The sequence below is a fragment of the Larus michahellis genome, chromosome 25 (genome assembly GCF_964199755.1).
Source record: "Larus michahellis chromosome 25, bLarMic1.1, whole genome shotgun sequence".
In the NCBI taxonomy this organism is placed as follows: Eukaryota; Metazoa; Chordata; class Aves; order Charadriiformes; family Laridae; genus Larus; species Larus michahellis.
The window spans coordinates 2,563,603-2,581,890 of record NC_133920.1 but is presented as its reverse complement, the minus strand read 5'-3'; the positions used below and the strand labels follow the sequence as shown (position 1 = coordinate 2,581,890).

Here is an 18,288-nt window from a genome sequence, read left to right as displayed (position 1 = left end):
TTATACATTATCGATCAGCGGAAATGCAAAAATTCATTACGGCTAGCAAAATTCCCTGCCTGGGTTGAAAATTAACAGTGGGAGCTTCCTCCCCCGCAAAAAAAAAATTAGGAAATTTGAGGCGGAATTGTGAAATTTGCTGTAAAATCAATTAGAAAAAGGACTCAGGGCAGAAAGCGAAACCAGTTTTAGGCCGGTTTTGGCTGGTTTTCAACAAAAAAAGGGGAAAAAAAAATAAAAAATCGACCGGTGGCAGAGGTGACACCAAGAGATGTTTCTGCCCTCGATAAAAAATTGTTAATTTAACCAAAATGGCGCTTTCTAGCAGGAAAATGGAAGGGCTGGGGAGGGACCAGTCCCTGCTTATGGGGGGATTGTCGGATCTGTTGGCGGAGGCTGGGGGTTACTGGGAGCACTGGGCGGGTACTGGGGGGGCACTGGGGATTACTTAGAAAGGCACTGGGAGCTGTGGGGATGAGGAGGGAACTGGGAACGCTGGAAGCACTGGGCTGGGAGGCTACTGGGAACACTGGACAGTGACCGGTCCCAGCACTGCGGGGGTACTGGGAGCACTTGGTGGGGGGAACTGGGAGCACTGGGGCAGGGAGACAGCCCAGTCCCAGTACTGGGGGGTTACTGGGAGCACTGGGACAGGGAGGCAGCCCAGTCCCGACACTGGGGGGTACTGGGATGGGCAGAGGGGAAGTGGCACCAGATGGCCCCAAAAGCCACCAAACAGCCCCAATACACCTCTCCCCTCCCCGCCCTCCCCCCCCGCCCCGTGGGCTGAGGCCTGAGGCTGCTCATGGCACGTAACAGTGGTGATGGGGCTCCCCTGCCCGGGCGCCCGGGTCCCTTCCGAGTGACATCATCTGTGACCCCCACCCGGATACCTGGGTCCCTTTTTCTTGGAGATGTCGACCCCCGTGGCCTCAGCCCCACCTGGACATCTGGGTCCCTTCTTGGAGATGTTGTCCCCACGATCTTGTGCCCACCCAGACACCTGGGTCCCTTCTTGGGGACACAAACCCCATGGTCTCATCCCTTCCTGGACACTTGGGTCTCTTCTTGGGGACATCAACCCCATGGTCTTATTCCTGCTTGAACAACTGTGTCCCTTCTTGGGGATATCAACCTTGTGGTCTCATCTCTGCCTGGACGTCTTGGTCCCTTCTTGGAGAGATTGTCCTCATGACCTTGTCCCCACCCAGATAACTCAGTCCCTTCCTGTAGACGTCAACATCAAGGTCTCATCTCTGCCTAGATATCTCAGTCGCTTCCTGGATGTCTGGGTCCCTTCTTGGGGACATCAACCCCATGGTCTCATTCCTGTCTGGACACCTGGGTCCCTTCTTGGGGACACGAACCCCATGGTCTCATCCCTTCCTGGACATCCAGGTCCCTTCTTGGAGATGTTGTCCCCGCGATCTTGTCCCCACCCAGACACCTGGGTCCCTTCTTGGGAACACAAACCCCATGGTCTCATCCCTTCCTGGACATCTGGGTCCCTTCCTGGGGACACCAACCCCGTGGTCTCATCCCTTCCTGGACATCTGGGTCCCCTCCTGGGGACACCAACCCCGTGGTCTCATCCCTTCCTGGACATCTGGGTCCCTTCCTGGGGACACCAACCCCGTGGTCTCATCCCTTCCTGGACATCTGGGTCCCCTCCTGGGGACACCAACCCCGTGGTCTCATCCCTTCCTGGACATCTGGGTCCCTTCCTGGGGACACCAACCCCGTGGTCTCCTCCTTGCCCGGATGCCTGGGTCCCTTCCCAGAGAACCTGCTTGCACAACCTTGACCTTGTCCCCGGCCCGGACGCCTGGGTCCCTTCCGGGAAAAAAACAACCCCATGGCCCCATCCCCCACCTGGACACCTGGGTCCCTTCCGGAGACACCGACCCTGTGGCTCCTCCTCATCCTCATTTATTGTCCCTCCTGGGCAAGGAAGAGGCATAAATTAATGGGAGGAGGAAGGGTGGGGAGGGATGTGGTGGCCTCTGGGAGGGGGTGGGGGGGGACACAGGTTGTGGGACACCAGGTGGTAGGTGGGATGGGGGTCCATGGTCAGCAATATTCCGAATAATCCTCTTCCACGTAGTTTGCGGGGAACCATCCAACCTGGGGGAGGAGGAGGACACAGTGGGAGAAGGTCCCCAGCTTGGGGCCGGGCGGGGGGACACACACAGAGGACACCCTGGGGGGTCCCCCGGGTGGGGAAGTGGCCGTACCCGCCCGTAGATCTCTCCTTTCCACCAGCCGGGGTGGCCCTTCTTGCTGAGGACGCGGATGATGTCACCTTCCCGCAGCGTCAGCTCCGTCCGGTCCCGGGCGCAAAAGTCATAACGGGCTTTGGCCGAACCAAAGCTGCGCACAGCTCCTGGGCAGGGGACACCGAGGAGACCCCCAGGTCATCCCCCCCATGGCTGTCCAAGTCCCCTCCATCTGGTCCTTGTGGTCATTTGTGTCCCCTTGACTGTCCCATCGTCCTTCCCTCAACCCATCCCTTGGGCCATCTCCATCGACGTGTCCCCAGAAGCCAGCTGTCCCCCTCCGCCAAGTCCCAACTTGTCCCTCTTGGCTATTTGTCCCTCCTTGACTCATCCCATCACTGGTCCCTCAACCCATCTCTTGGCCATCACCAATGACTTGACCCCGTGACTCAACTGTCCCCCTTGCGCCTGTCCTTTCAGCCTTGGCCATTTGTCCCCCTCGACCTGTCCCAATGGCTGCTCCTCCCCCTTGGCCTCAACCATTCCCTTGTCCCACCCCTGTGACTCACCTGTCCCCCTCAGCTTCTCCTCTGCACCATGACCCAAGGAGAAGGAGCCCACCATGTCCATCCCACCACCACTGCATCCACCCCACCACCGCCACCCTGACGGGGGACCCCACCACCTCCAGCCCACCAGCCCCATCCACAACGAGGGACCCCACCACCTCTATCCCTCCACCTCCATCCCACCCCGCCCACAATGAGGGACCCCACCACCTCCACCCCACCAGCCCCATCCACAACAAGGGACCCCACCACCTCTATCCCTCCACCTCCATCCCACCCCACCCACAATGAGGGACCCCACCACCTCCACCCCACCACCTTGATGGAGGACCCCACCACCCCTCCACCTCCGTCCCACCCCTCCACCTCCGTCCCACCCCTCCCCCACAATGAGGGACCCCCTCCACCTCCATCCCTACCATCCCTCCACCCCGATGGGGAGCTCCACCACCTCCACCCCACTCCACCCCCCAGGTCCTACCAGGTGGCCGGGGACCAGCCCGGCTCTCGGGCTCCTTGAAGGGCACCACGAGTGCTGTGTCAAGGGCTTTGAAGCAATCCTTGAGCGAGCTGCGCTGGTAGAACTCCACCAGCTCCTGTAGACGACGTGGTCAAGCCCCAAGGCCACCACCAGCCCTCAACCCCAAGGTGGGGGGAGACCCACAGATGTGGGTTGAGGGGTGGGGGGACGACAGAGAAGGGTGTTCCAATTCTTACCACCAACCCCTTGAACACCTTCTTCTCGGTGACACGGTAGAGCCCCTCCGCTGTCATCACCTTGATGTGCTTCACCTCCCCGCGGTACCTGGATGGGGGGGACGCGGTGGCTTGAGACGATGACCTGCCACCCCCCCACCACTTTGTGTTCTCCCCCGCCCCCCAACCCCGAAGGTGTCCCTGGTCCCTACTTGATGCTGATGGCGAATTCGCCAGCGTCCTTCACCCGCTGTCGCACCAGGAAGGCGCCGTCGGAGCGGGGCATCAGGAGCTGCTCGGCTTCCCCCCGCTCCATGGGACCAGCGTACCTGGGGAATTACGGGGTGGGGGGGTCCTGAGCCCCCAAAATCGACAGCTCCTGCCCCTCCCCGGGGGGTGGGGGAGGGCAACTCGAGGGGATTTGGGGCAGGAGGGGGAGCTGGGGGCTATGGGGCAACCAGGATGAAGGATCTGGGGGACACCAGGAGAGTTGGAGGCCCCTGGGAGCTATGGGGTGACCGCAGGAAGGACGAGGGGCTCAGAAGATTATTTTTTGGAGGGGCCCCAATGCCAAGGGAGTGACCCTGAGGAAGGATTTGGTACGGAGCTGGGGGGGGGCAGAAGGATTTGTGGTGACCCCAGCAGGGATGGGGGACCCCAAGAAAGGATTTGTGGGGCCCAGGAGAAGGATTTGAGGAGCTCCAGGAAGGACAAAGGACTTGGGGAGGATTTGGGGGAGGTGAGGGGGACACAACCCTGGGAGCTATGGGGTGACACTGGAGGAGGATTTGGGGTGAACCGGGAGGGATGGGGGACACAGGAGGGATCTGGGGGGCCCTGGGAGCTATTGGGGGAGGCTGCAGGAAAGATGAAGGACCCCCAGGAAGGGATCTGGGAGGTCCTGGAGGATACAGGGTGACCCCAGGAAGTGTGGGGTGACCCCTGGGGGGGGAGATGTGGGGTGACCCTAGGAAGGACAGGGCCCCATGGGGTTCTGGGAGGTGACCCTGGGGGGGCCACTACGGGAGCCCAGAGGAGGATTTGGGGGGGCGCCAGGGGCAATGGATGGGGGGGCCCCAACACCCACCAGGGGTAGACAGAGAGATCCGGCAGCGGCACCTGGAGGAGAGAAAGCAGAGTTGGGGCGACTCCTCTGAGACACCCCCCCCCCATGACCCACAGACACCCCCCAAATCCCAAGACACCCCAAACATCTTGGGGACATCAGGGTGGGTGCGGGGGCTCCTGGGGACGTTTTGGGGTCCCCCGTACTCACGCTGATGAAGGGTCTCACAACGGCGCAAGGGAACCAGCCCAGGTCACCAGTGGCCACGTTCCTGCCCTGGGGATAAAGCACCGTGGGGCCGGGGGGACCATGGGGGTCCCTTCTGCCCCCCAGGAGGCTGGAAGAACCACAGGGGTCCAGCCCCATGGTGGGGGTCTGGCCCATCTCCATTGCAGAGACTGAGCATGGCTATGGAGGTCTATCTCCATGGTGGGGGTCTGTGCCCATTGTGGGGTTCCAACATGGCTATGGGGGTCCAGCCCCATGGCGGGGGCCCAACTTGGCTGTGGGGATCTGGCCCAGCCCCATGATAGGGGTCCAACCCAACCATGGCTCCTCAACCCATCGCAGCCATTGTGGTCTGAGCTCCCCTTGGGGGTCCAGCATGGACTTGGGGGGTCTCTCCCAGTCCATCATGAGGGTCTACTCCAGCATGGCCATGCTGGTGTGCCCCCATAGCGGACGTCCATCCCAGCATCTCCATGCTGGTGTGCCCCCATAGCGGACGTCCATCCCAGTATGGCCATGCTGGTGTGCCCCCATAGTGGAGGTCCATGCCAGCATCTCCATGATGGTGTGCCCCCATAGCGGATGTCCATCCCAGTATGGCCATAGTGGTTTTCCTCCATAATGGAGGTCCATCCCAGCATGACCACAAGGGTCCCATCACCCCCACAGGGGTCCCGTCCCCACCTGCCACCAGAGCTGCTCAGCCTCGGCCACAGTGACCTCCACGACGTCCCCAGGGCTGAGGCGTAGGGCAGGACCCAGCCCACCCGGCGGCGGGGGGACGCCGCTATAGGGTTGGCTTGCCTCCATCTTGGGCAACCCTAGAAGGAAGACACCCAATGTGGGGGGTGTGAACCCAGGCATCTCCTGCACGGACACCCCCCTGTGCCCCCCAACTAGGTGGACCCAGGCATCTGGGCCCCCCATATTTTCCTCACCCAGGTCTCCTGGTTTCTTCTCAGGGCCCGGCCGCTGTGATTTATTCTGGAGATTAATGAGACCTTAATTAGTCCCGGGGCGGGGGAGGGACATGGACACCACCCCACCTCCCCCAGGGCCCCCCCACTCCCAAATTTGGGGCATTTCAGCCCTTTTTGATCTCTTTTGCTGCTACCTTCCTCGTGCCAGAGCCCGAATCTGTGGGACAGAAGAGGAAACGTTCATTAGTTGCGCGGGGGGAGGGCTATTTAAGCCCTGCCCTGATTAACACTTGCTGCTAATTAAGCTCCCAGGGGTTGGGTGGCCATCGTTAGGGTAATCCCATAATGCCTTGCTCCGCCCGGGCCTGGCCCAGGCCTTTCTCCACCCTTGTAGCCCACAATGGCCCCGCTCATGGTGGCCATCTTGTACCCCCCAATGGCCTCGTCCACGTTGGCCATCGTGTCGGCCACAATGGCCTGCTCCGCGTCGGCCATCTCATATCCCACAATGCCCTCGTCCGGGTTGGCCATCTCGCGTGCCGCAATGCCTTGCTCCCTGTCAGCTGCCTTGTACCCCGCGATGCCCCACTCCTCCACCCCCCCAGTGCCCCGCTCCCCCATGCCACGATGCTCCACTCCCCGTCCCACGCTCCCCCACTAGCCCACGATGCCTCTCACCGGCGCCGCTCCTGCCGCAGGTCCCCAGCCGCCCCAGACACTCCTTGTGCGCGGGGGCCCGGCACCGGCTGCAGCGGTACCCCTGGTAGAATGTGCCCCTGGGGGACACCAGGACACGGATTGGGGGGGGGGGGACACACATAGGGTCATGGTCAGCATGAGGGGACACCCGTCGGCCCACCTGCACCCACCCACCTCAGCCCACCCAGGACTGACCCAATCCTCGACCCACCAGGTTCTCGGCCCATGTTGGCCCTGGCCCCACCAGGATCAACCCACCTCGGTTCGAACCCACCCAGGGATTGACCCACCTTGGCCTTGGCCCACCCAGGACTCAACCCACCCAGGCCTTGACCCACCTTGTTGTCCTACACCCAGCGCTTCACCCACCTTGGCCTTGGGGACACCCAGGGCTTGACCCATCATCTCCTTGACCCACCTTGGCCTCAACTCACTCAAGGGCCTGACCCATCAAGACCTCACCCCACCTCCAATCACCTACCCGGGGCCTCCCCTTGTCCCAGAGCCCCCCAGCCCCACCTCCCAGGCCACCCTGTTCCCCATTGCCTCCCCAGGAGAGTAGGGGACATAATTTTGGGGTCCTACCTCAGCAGCATCTGGCAGGCCCTGCAGGACGTGGTGTCCTCAAAGGAGAACATCTGGAAGTCATGGCCATCGGCCAGGGCGTGCTCGGGGAAGATGTTGGAGCTGGCAAGAAACGGGGGAACCTGGGTCTTGTGGGGGCAAATTGGTCCCCCCTGGGGCCACGCAGCCCCCAGTGGGGCAGGTCCCCCCACCCCTGGGTGCAGGGGCACCTACAGGGCCATCTCGAACTGCTCCAGCCACTTCTTCTTCAGCTCACGGGTCTTGAAGAAGAGCTCGTAGCCCTGCAGCCCGGCCGTGTCAATGAGGAGGAAGGTGTGGGTCCACTGCGGGCATGGATGGGGCTCAGCGGCGCCCGGACGCCCAGGTTCACTGTCACCCAGACGCCTGGGGCCACTGGGGACCACATTCTGGGGCCACCAGGCTTCCGTGTGTCCACTAAGGATGTGGACTCTTGGGTACACTAAGGACCTGGATGATGGAGCCCACCAGACCTGGACACTTGGGTCCACCAGAGACTGGGGTCCTGGGGTCCACCACACTTGGACAGTGGTGTCCACCAGGAATCAGGGTGCTGGGGTCCGTTAGACCTGGGCACTGGTGTCCACCAGGAACCAGGATACTGGGATCCACCAGACCTGGATGTTTGGTTCCTTGGGAACCAGACGCCTGGGTTGCCAGCATACCTTCTTGCCATCGCGGGGGCCAAGGCCACCATCTCGCAGTTGGTGGCTCTGCAGGTCCACAATGTCTTTGGTCTCATAGGAGTCCCCACGGCGCTTGCAGATGATCAGGGCCTTGTCCAGGAGGAAGCCATACCTGTGGACACGGATGGGGTGGCACTGGGTTCCCAGGGCCACTACGTGCCTTGGGGTGTGCCCACCACTGCCCTGGAGTGGTCCCTGCTCTGGCCCCTGCTCTGTGACAAGGGTGTCCCCAAGGTATCCCTGTGTTCCCATCGTTATGGCCCTATGGGTGTCCCAATGGGTGTCCCTGTTTTCCCGTGTCTCCCTGTGGTGTCTCCATGTCCCCAAGGGTGTCCCCACATCCCTCATGTCTACACGATGCTCCCATGATGTTTCTGTGGTGTTCCCATGTCCCCGTGGGTCTCCCCGTGGTGTCCCCATGGTGTCCTTGTGGTGTCCCCATGAGTGTCTGCAGGTTCTTGTGGTGTTCCCATGTCCCTGTGGGTGTCCTTCCAGCTTTCCCATGGGTGTCCCCAGGTTCCTGTGGTGTTCCCATGTCCCCATGGCTGTCCCCACGCTGTCCCTCGCCCTGTCCCACCTGTCCACCTTGGAGCGTCGCTCGGTGCTGGAGACCTTCAGTTCCCCGTCGATTTTGGGACGCCCGAACTGTGCCAGGGACTGTGGCTGCGCCAGACATCAGCGGGGATGTGGGGGACACATAGGGGGGCACATGGGGGTGGCAGGGACACAGTGCGGGGGGACAAGGGGAATATGGAGGACATGAGGTGATTTGGGGCATATGGAGATTTGGGGAGACATGGGGAAACATGGAGGATGCAGGGGGGACACGGGAACATGGTGGGGACATAGGGACATGGCGGGGGACACAGGGACATGGGGGGGGACATTGGGGGGGTCCCAGGGACACTGTATGGGTTTGGGGGGGGGGCGCAGGGAGTCCCCACCACGTTGTGGGGGCAAAGCTGGACACTCAGGAGAGCTTGGGAGGGTCTGGGGGTGCAGGGGGGAGCCAGGGCAGTTTGGGGGTGCCACCAGAGTGGTTGGGGGGGCGGAGGTCCCAGGGGAGGTGGGGGGGGGGGCGGTGAGGGGGGTGTGGGGCGGGGGGTCCCCACCATGTTGTGGAGACAGAGCTGGACGCTGGTGAGCTGTTTCAGGGTCTCATTGTCCCGTTTGACCTCGTTGACGCACTGCGCCAGGTCCTGGGGGGTGCGGGGGGAGCCCAGTCAGGCACCCCCAAATCCCCCGACACCCCTGGGGACCCCCCCAGTACCCTCCAGCCTCCCTCGACCCCCAAATACCCTCCCCCAAAGACACCCCTCCCCCCCCCTCAGGGAACCCCAACTACCCCCCCAGGGCACCCACATTTCCCCCAGCACCCCAAGATCTCCGTGGGTCCCGCAAGACCCCCCCAGAACCCAAGAGGAGCCCCTCAGGACAACCCCCCCCCGCCCAGGAACCCCCAAACTCCCCAGGACCCCTCCAAACCCCTCAGAACCCTCCAAGACCCCCAGGATCTCCCCAGGACCCCATCAAGATTCCCACGATCCCCCAAAACTCCCAAGGGTCCCCCCAAGACCCTCCCGGACCCCTCCAAGAGTGCCAGGACCCGCCCCCCCAAGGAGCCCCCCCCAAGACCTCCTAGAACCCCTCCAAGACCCCCCGGGAGTCCCCCAAGGCCCCCAGGGTCCTCCCAGTACCTCCCAGGAGCGCCTCCAAAAGCCCCAGAACCTCCTCAAGACCCCCCCAAAATCCCCCCAGGACCTCCCAAACATCCCCATGCCCCCCCCTGCCCTCGCCCAAGACCTCTCCAAGACCCCCAGGACTCCTTCCCTCCCCCCCCTCCCCCCAAAAAAAAACCTCCCCCCCACGGGACCCCCACCCTCATGGCGTCCAGGGCCACTCGCAGCCTGTCCCTCTCGGCCGGCTCCGGGGTCAACTTCACCAGCTCCTGGTTGAGGATGGGGGGGGGACACACACAGAGGTCAGGGCTGGTGTCCCCTGGCAGGGACCCAGGTGTCCGGGGGCCCCCAAGGGACCCCAGATGTCGTCGTCGCCCCCCCCACCCCGCCACCAACCTTGATGGGACCCAGGACGCCCCCCACCCACCACCTCCCCAGGGGAGCCAGGTGCGCCCCAGGGGACTTAGATGGCCCCAGGGGACACGGGTGTCCCCTGAGGGAGCCAGGCGTGCCCCCTCAGGGGACCCGGGTGTCCCCCTCCCCACCCTGGGTGTCCCCCTCCCACCCCGTGAGCAGACCTGGAGCAGGAGGTGGTACTTGAGCACCCGCTGCATCGGCACCATCAGGAGATCCCGCAGGGAGAAGCGCCCGTTGTTGGCACGTTGGGAGCATTCCTGGGGGGCATTTTGCGGGGGGGGGGTGTGGGGGGTGTCACAGGGAGGTCATGGGGAGGGGGGGCCATTGGGGTCATTGGCGGGGGGGTCCATGGGGATTGGGAGGGTCTGGGGGACATGGCGGGGTCCCAGGGTGACTGGGGGAGGCAGAGGGGTCACGGAGGGACGGAGCGTCATGGGGGCGGGGGGAGGACATGTGGGGGTACGGTGCGGGGGGGGGCCGGCTGTGAGGGGACTAATGGGGGGTCTCAGGGGGACTAGAGGGGTCCCAGCGATCCCGGGAGTGTCAGGGGGTCCCATGGAGCGGACTGAGGCGTCCGGGCCCACCTGCAGCTTCATGGAGAGGTTGGGGGGGGCTGTGATTTGGGGGGGGGGGGGGGCGGGTTGAGGGGTTTTTGGGGGGGATCAAGGGGTTCCTGGGGGGATCGGGGGTGTTTGGGGGCATTGGGGGGGTCCAGGGGGGGACACCCAGGGGTCCGGGTCCACCCGCAGCTTCATGCGGACGTTGTGGGTGGGGGGTTTTGGGGAGATCAGGAGTTTTTTTGGGGGGGTTCATGGGGGGATTAAGGGTGTTTGGGGGATTGGGGGGGTCCGGGGGGGGACACCCAGGGGTCCGGGCCCACCCGCAGCTTCATACAGAGGTTGTGGGTGGGGGGTTTTGGGGGGATCGGCGTTTTTTTGGGGGGGATCAGGGGGTTTGGGCGGGATCAGGGAGTTCATGGGGGGATCAGGGGTGTTTGGGGGGATGAGGGGGGGTCCGGGGGGGGGGGACACCCACGGGTCAGGGCCCACCTGCAGCTTCATGCGGAGGTCGGTGTTGGTCGCGAGCTGGTCGAGGCGTCGAGCGGCCGCTTCCACCTGGCTGCAGTAACGGCCGTAGAGCAGGAACCTGCGGGGACGGGAAGCCCCTAAATACACCCAAATCCACCCAAAACACAGCCGGAATCTGGCCCCAAACAGAGCAAAAATCGGAGCCCAAACCAGGCCCGGAATGGTCCCACAATGGACCCCAAATAGGCGGAATTGGCCCCAAAATGGACCTGAAGTCGGACCCAAAATGGGCAGGATAGGAGCCGATACCAGATACAAAATGGACAGAATTGGACCCAAAATCAGACCTGAAATAGACCCAAACTGGCCCAAAACTGGATCCAAAATTGCCCCCCAAATGACCCCTAAAACGGGCCTTCCCCCACCCCCATTGTACCCGCAGGACCCCCCCAGGACTCCCCTGGGCCCCCATTGACCCCCATGGCCCACCAGGACCCCCAGTGCCCCCCCAACCCCTCCAGGATCCCCCGCTGCCCCCCAGGACCCTCCCAGGACCCTCTCCGTGTCCCCCATTGCCCCCGGGGCCCCCCAGTGCTCCCCCAGGACCCCCAATGCCCCCCACAACCCCTCCAGGGACACCCCATTGCCCTCCATTGCCCCCTAGGATGCCCCAATACCCCACCCCCCACCCCCTCCAGTGCCCCCCAGGACCCCCTGTGTGTCCCCCATTGCCCCCATGGCCCACCAATAGCCCCCCCAGTGCCCCCCAACCCCTCCAGGATCCCCCACTGCCCCCCAGGATGCCCTCCATGTCCCCCCCATTACCCCCAGGGCCCCCCCAGTGCCTCCAGGACCCCCCAGAGCCCCCCAGGACCCTGCCAGGTGTCCCCCCACACACCCCCCGCGTGTCCCCCAGTGTCCCCCCGGTTCCACCCCCCCACCATGCCCCTCACCTCTCCTTGTAGGCGAGGAAGAGGGGGGGCAGCCCGCGGCCCCCCCCGGCCCCCCCCAGCGCCCCCCGCAACTCCCCCAGGAAGAGCCGGTGCAGCTGCAGTAGCTCCTGTGAGGCACAAGTGTGTGTGTGGGGGGGTCACCCACCGAACGGACCCCCCCCAAATCCCCCAGACCCTTCCAGGCCCCCCCACTGGTGTTACTGGGGGTTACTGGGAGCACTGGGAGGGCTACTGGGAGGGGTTACTGGGCATTTCTGGGAGCAGTAGCAGTGGTCACTGGGAGCACTGGGCGTGCTGGGGGGTTACTGGGAGCACTGGGAGTGGTTACTGGGCATTTCTGGGAGCAGCGGGAGGGGTTACTGGGAGCACTGGGCATGCTGGGGGGTTACTGGGAGCACTGGGAGGGCTACTGGGAGGGGTTACTGGGCATTTCTGGGAGCAGTAGCAGTGGTCACTGGGAGCACTGGGCATGCTGGGGGGTTACTGGGAGCACTGGGAGGGGTTACTGGGCATTTCTGGGAGCAGTAGCAGTGGTTACTGGGAGCACTGGGCATGCTGGGGGGTTACTGGGAGCACTGGGAGTGGTTACTGGGCATTTCTGGGAGCAGCGGGAGGGGTTACTGGGAGCACTGGGAGTGGTTACTGGGCATTTCTGGGAGCAGCGGGAGGGGTTACTGGGAGCACTGGGCATGCTGGGGGGTTACTGGGAGCACTGGGAGGGCTACTGGGAGGGGTTACTGGGCTCTTCTGGGAGCAGTAGCAGTGGTTACTGGGAGCACTGGGCATGCTGGGGAGTTACTGGGAGGGCTATTGGGAGGGGTTACTGGGCATTTTTAGGAGCACTGGGAGGGGTTACTGGGAGCGCTGGGCATGCTGGGGGGTTACTGGGAGGGCTACTGGGAGCAGTGGTAGGGGTTACTAGGGAATACTGGGAGCCCTGGAGGGGTACTGGGAGGAGTGGGATTGTGTACTGGGCACTACTGGGAGCATTGGGAGGCGTTACTGGGAGCACTGGGAGTCCTGGGGGTTACTGGGAGCAGTTTTGGGGGGGATTACTGGGAACAATGTGTCGGGGGGGGGTACTGGGAGCTCTGGGGGTTACTAAGCGCAGCAGGAGGGCTTACTGGGGTTACTGGGAGTACTGGGAGGAGTTATTGGGAGCCCTGGGAGCCCTGGGGGGTTACTGGGAGCAGTGGGATGGGTTACTGGGGTTACTGGGAGGGGTTATTGGGAGCCCTGGGAGCCCCGGGGGGTTACTGGGAGCAGTGGGATGGGTTACTGGGGTTACTGGGAGGGGTTATTTGGAGCACTGTGAGCCCCGGGGGGTTACTGGGAGCAGTGGGAGGGGCTACTGGGAGCACTGGGGGTTACTGGTGTCACCTCGATGTTGATGAAGATGCTCTCCAGGTCTTGGGGCTGCAGGAAGTGCCGCAGCGGCCGCAGGAAGTGCTGTGGGTTACTGGGGTTACTGGGAGCACTGGGAGGGGGTGCTGGGGGACACCGGGGGGACCTGTCCCAGTGCCCCATGTCCCTGTGTCCCCCCCAACATCCCTCGTATTCCCCCGTGTCCCCAATGTCCCCCTCGTGTCCCCCATGTCCCCCCCCCGTGTCCCCAAGGTCCCCTGTGTCCCCAATGTCCCCCTCGTGTCCCAAGTGTCCTCTCGTGTCCCCAACATCACCCATGTCACCCAGTCCCCCATGTCCCCTTATTTCCCCGATGTCCCACATGTCCCTCCTGTCCCCAATGTCCCCCTATGTCCCCAATGTCGCCCCATGTCCCCCCCGTCCCCCCAATGTCCCCCATGTCCCCCCCATGTCCCTCCACGTCCCCCTTGTCCCCATATTCCCCCCCATCCCCCCAATGTCCCCCATGTCCCTCCGTGTCCCCCTTGTCCCCATATTCCCCCCCCATCCCCCCAATGTCCCCCATGTCCCTCCGTGTCCCCCGTGTCCCCCCACACTCCCCATATTCCCCCATGTCCCTCCGTGTCCCCCCCCACCTCCCCATGGCCCCAGTGTCCCCCCATGTCCCCAGTGTCCCCGTATTGTCCCCCGATGTCCCCACCCCACCTGGCAGATGGACTCCAGGGTCTCCGTGTACCTCTCCTCCGTCTGCCTCAGCTCCTGGAGGCAGCAGAGCCTCCGGTCCACCTCCACCTTCTGGGGGGGACAATGACACCCAGGTGTCCGGGGGCGGGGGGGGACACGGGGACACCCAGGTGTCCAGAGGGCACACAGACCTCCAGGGGGTTCCCAGTATCCGGGAGGGACCCGAATATCCAGAGGAAACCCAGGGATCCTAGAGGGGATGGAGGCACCGGGGGGGACACCCAGGTGGCCGAGGGCGGGGGGGGACGGGGACGGGGGACGATGGGGTGACACCCAGGTGTCTGGGGGGGGGGGGGGGGCACCCACCATAGCCGGGGGGGCCTCCACCCTCATCAGGTCCTCGTAGATGTCATCGCCGTCGTCCCCTTCGGCTTCCACGCAGTCGTAGAGGTCGTCGTCCTCCTCCGCCGTGTCGCTGCGAGGGGACGGCCCCGTAACCCCCTGCCCCCCCCCCCCCCAGATCCTCCCAAATACCCCCCTCATACCCCCCCCCCAGCGCTGGTCCTCCTTTACTGCCCGCTAATACCCCTTCCCCCCCCCCCCGTACTCCTTTAATACCCCGCTAATACCTCCTAATGCCCCCCCGATACTCATTTAATACCCACTAATACCCTGCTAATGCCCCCCCATACCCCTGGTGCTCCCTTAATGCCCCCTAATACCCCCCAATACCCCCTAACGCCCCCCATAACCTGGTACTCCTTTAATGCCCTCTAATACCCTGCTAATAGTGCCCCCCCAATATACCCCTGCTATACCTTTAATACCCCCTAATACTCCCCTAATACTCACTAATGCCCCCCACACACTCTGATACTCCTTTAATACCCCCCAATACCCCACTATTGAACCCTAATGTCCGCAGTAGCCCCTATACTCCCTTAATACCACATAACACCCCGCCAATGTCCCCTTAATGCCCCCCAATTACCCCTGGTACTCCTTTGATACCTCCTAATACCCCGCTAATACCCTCTAACACCCCCTAATGTCCCCCAATACCCCCATACTCCTTTAATACCCCCTAATACCCTGGTAATACCCCCCAATACCCACTAATGCTCCCCAATACCCCTGGTACTCTTTTAATACCCCCTAATACCCTGCTAATACTTCCCTAATACCCCGCTAATACCTCTCCATGCCCCCCAATATCCCTATTTCTCCTTTAATACCCCCTAATACCCTGCTAATACCCCCCCCAATACCCACTAATGCTCCCCAATACCCCTGTTACTCTTTTAATACCCCCAGTACTCTTTTAATACCCCCAAATACCCTGCTAATACTTCCCTAATACCCCTAGTTCCCCCCATTACCCCTGATATTCATTTAATACACACCCTGCCACCCCCCCGATACCCCCCTAATACTCCCTAATGCCCCCCCAGCACCCCTGGTACTCCTTTAATACCCCCCTAATACTCCCTAACAGCCCCCCAACTTGCCCCACTCACTCGATGAGGTCAGAGAGGCCGCTGTAGATGTCATCGTCCCCAACGCAGTCCTCGGTAGGGAAGGGCCTGGGGGCAAGACACAGCCCGGACCCCTGGGTCCCTCGGGGAGGGGACACCTGGGTCCCTTGGGGATGGGACACCTGGGTCCATTGGGGACGGGACACCTGGGTCCCCCACACTCACGTGAAGCCTTTGCTCTGGGCGATGGGGGTCCAGGAGAGTGCCGAGAGGGTGTCGATCACCTAGGGACAGACAGGGGACGTTGAGGGGCAGGAGCGGGACACCCGGGTCCCCCCAGGTGTGACCCGGACGCCTGGGTCCCACCTTGCCGAAGTCCTGGACGTCGAAGAGGTCGAAGGCGCCGAAGAGCCGGTGCTTTGGGAGCCCGAACTTGTCAGTGCAGGCGGTCAGGAAGGTACGGATGTTCCTCAGGCACAGGAACTGTGGTGGCACCGTGGCACTGTCACCAGCACTATCAGCACCCCCATTGTCACCATCACCATCATCGTCATCACCACTGGCATCCTCATCAGTACCATCGTGACCACCATCATCACCACTATTGACACTGGCATCTCCATCATCTCTGTCATCAACACTGTCATCGTCACTGTCACTCCCATCATCAACATGACCAACACCATCACTGGCACCCCCATTGTTACCGGCACCCCCATTGTCACCATCACCATCATCATCATGATTGTCACTGTCACCAACACCATCACTGTCACCCTCATTGGCACCAGCATCACCATCATCACCATGATTGTCACTGTCACCAACACCATCATTGCCACTTGCATCTTCACTGGCATCATCATCACCATCATTGTTGTGATCATGGTCACCGTCACCCCCGTGGTCACTGTCACCATCAACATCACGCCCATTCACACCATCATAGTCACACCCCATCATCACCAACCTCATTGTCATCACCATCACTGTCACCCCCATCATTGTCACTGTCACCAGCATCATTATGCCCGTTGTCAACACCATTGTCAATTGGTACCATCAACCCTGTTGTCACTGTCATTGGCACCAGTATCACCCCCATCATCATCATCACCCCCACTGTCACCATCACCACCATCGTTCCCGTCACCGTTGCCATCACTCCACTGCCATCACCCTCATTCACACCTCATTGGCACTGTCACCATCATCCCCACTGGCACCAGCAACTCCATACCCTTTTCTGGGGCAATTACCCGCCCTAGTTACCCCACCCTGGGGCAGTTCCACCACCCCACCCCACCCCACCCCCCCCTTCCCTCCGTGGGTATTTGGCCCCGGTCGCACCTGTGACATCTGGGGCCGGGGACAGATGTCGCGGGCAGGGACGGCGCGGGGCAGGAGGGCGTTGAGGAGGTGGCAGAGCAGCACCCCGTCCCGTAGTGCCTGCGCCAGGTCCCACACCTGCCCCTCGGGGCTGCTCGCCCGGTGCCCCGCAGGCAGCACCCGCGCCACCACCAGCCAGCGGGCGCACTGCCGCCACGCCTCCATGGTGATGGGGTCCCCGTGGGGTGGTGTCTACGGAGGAGCCGATGGAGGTGGTCCTGGTGGGACCACTCCTGGGGAGGAGGAGTTGATGGAGATAGGGCCCAGGTGGGACCACTTCTGGGGAGGAGCAGATGGAGATGGGTCCTGGTGGGAGCACTTCTCAGTAGGAGCCAATGGAGATGGGTCCTGGTGGGATCACTCCTGGTGAGGAGCTGATGGAGATGGATCCTGGTGGGACCACTTCCGGGGAGGGGCCGATGGAGATGGGCCCTAGTGGGATCACTCCTCGGTAGGAGCCGATGGAGGTGGATCCTGGTGGAACCACTTCTGAGGAGGAGCAGCAGAAGATGAGGTCCTGCAGTGCAACAGCTTCTGGGGAAGAGCCAATGGAGACAAGGCCCTGGTGGGATGTCGTCTGAGGAGTAGCTGATGGAGATGAGCCCTGGTGGGACCACTTCTGGGGATGAGCTGCCGAAGATGAGGTCCTGCAGTGCAGCCACTTCTGGTGAGATTCCGACAGAGGTGAGGCCTTGGTGGAACCACGTCTGGTGAGGAACCGACAGAGCTGAGGCCCTGGTGGGATGACTTCTGGTGAGGAGCCGATGGAGCTGAGTCTTTGCCCACTTCTGAGAAGGCTTCCACAGCAAGTGGGGGTCCTTCCCCACCAAGAACCACCACGTTTGGGGAGGAGCCGGTGGTGATGGGGCCCCACGGCGCAGCCGCCGGCTGTGAGAAGCACCCGGCGTTGGTCTCCTTCCCACCGCTGCCACCAAGCCTGGAGAAGACCGGGTGCCGATGGGCTCCTTCCCCCTGGTGCACCCACGTCTGGGGAGGGTCTGGTGGCCCTGGGGACCACCCGTTGTGGGCAGCAGCGGCGATGGGGCCCGACCGGGCCTGGGGGTTCGTGGGGGTGCCGGAAGCCGGCGGTGCCGCGCCTGCGCCCCGGGATGCCGCGAGGGCTAATGGGAACCTCGACGCGGTGGCCGGATGCTGGGGTCCTTCCTGCCCTGGGGAGGAACTGACACCCCCCGGGGGGCCCTGCTGTGGTCACGGTGGTGGGAACGGGGGGCCCATGTGGGGACCCAGGCGTTGGGGGCCTGCACCCACACCAAGGGTCCCATGAGGGACCCAGGCATCCGGGACCTGTCGGGGGTCTCAGGGGGGACCCAGGCATTGGGGTCCCACCAAGGGTCCAGGAAGGGATCCAGGTGTTGGGGGTCCAGGAGGGGACCCAGGCGTCCGGGTCCAGTGGGGACCCAGCTGTTGGGGGGGTCAGGGGGAGACAGAGGTGTCCGGGTGCTACCAAGGGTCCAGGAGGGGACGCAGGTGTTGGGGGTCCAGGGGGGACCCACGTGTCCTGGTCCTACCAAAGGTCCAGGAGAGGACCCAGGTGTCCAGGTCCAGGGGGGAGCCAGGTATTGGGGGCTGGGGGGGGGACCCGGCTGTTGGGGGT

General features: G+C 63.0%; 1 protein-coding gene across 3 annotated transcripts; it reads right to left on the bottom strand.

The window, feature by feature from the left end:
• Window positions 1-1,914: 1,914 nt before the first annotated feature.
• VAV1 (vav guanine nucleotide exchange factor 1) lies at window positions 1,915-17,779 on the bottom strand. 3 transcript variants are annotated; one of them, XM_074566957.1, is made up of 27 exons: window positions 16,635-17,779; window positions 15,651-15,767; window positions 15,510-15,568; window positions 15,327-15,392; window positions 14,176-14,284; window positions 13,831-13,920; window positions 13,141-13,209; window positions 11,761-11,867; window positions 10,829-10,925; window positions 9,941-10,036; window positions 9,563-9,631; window positions 8,796-8,882; window positions 8,261-8,346; window positions 7,663-7,795; window positions 7,193-7,302; window positions 6,980-7,081; window positions 6,374-6,471; window positions 5,890-5,912; window positions 5,714-5,759; window positions 5,460-5,596; window positions 4,758-4,823; window positions 4,569-4,600; window positions 3,694-3,810; window positions 3,503-3,590; window positions 3,267-3,381; window positions 2,235-2,383; window positions 1,915-2,124 (listed from the first exon to the last, which is right to left on the bottom strand). In XM_074566957.1, exons 1-27 carry the CDS (start codon window positions 16,836-16,838, stop codon window positions 2,071-2,073), a joined length of 2,526 nt encoding a protein of 841 aa, XP_074423058.1. In that variant the 5' UTR covers window positions 16,839-17,779; the 3' UTR covers window positions 1,915-2,070. The 3 variants fall into 3 exon arrangements, with proteins under 3 accessions (XP_074423058.1, XP_074423057.1, XP_074423059.1); XM_074566956.1 differs by lacking the exon at window positions 16,635-17,779 and having other exon boundaries at window positions 15,651-16,368; XM_074566958.1 differs by lacking the exons at window positions 1,915-2,124; window positions 2,235-2,383; window positions 3,267-3,381; ... (4 more) ...; window positions 5,890-5,912; window positions 16,635-17,779 and having other exon boundaries at window positions 5,570-5,596; window positions 15,651-16,368.
• Window positions 17,780-18,288: the final 509 nt, after the last annotated feature.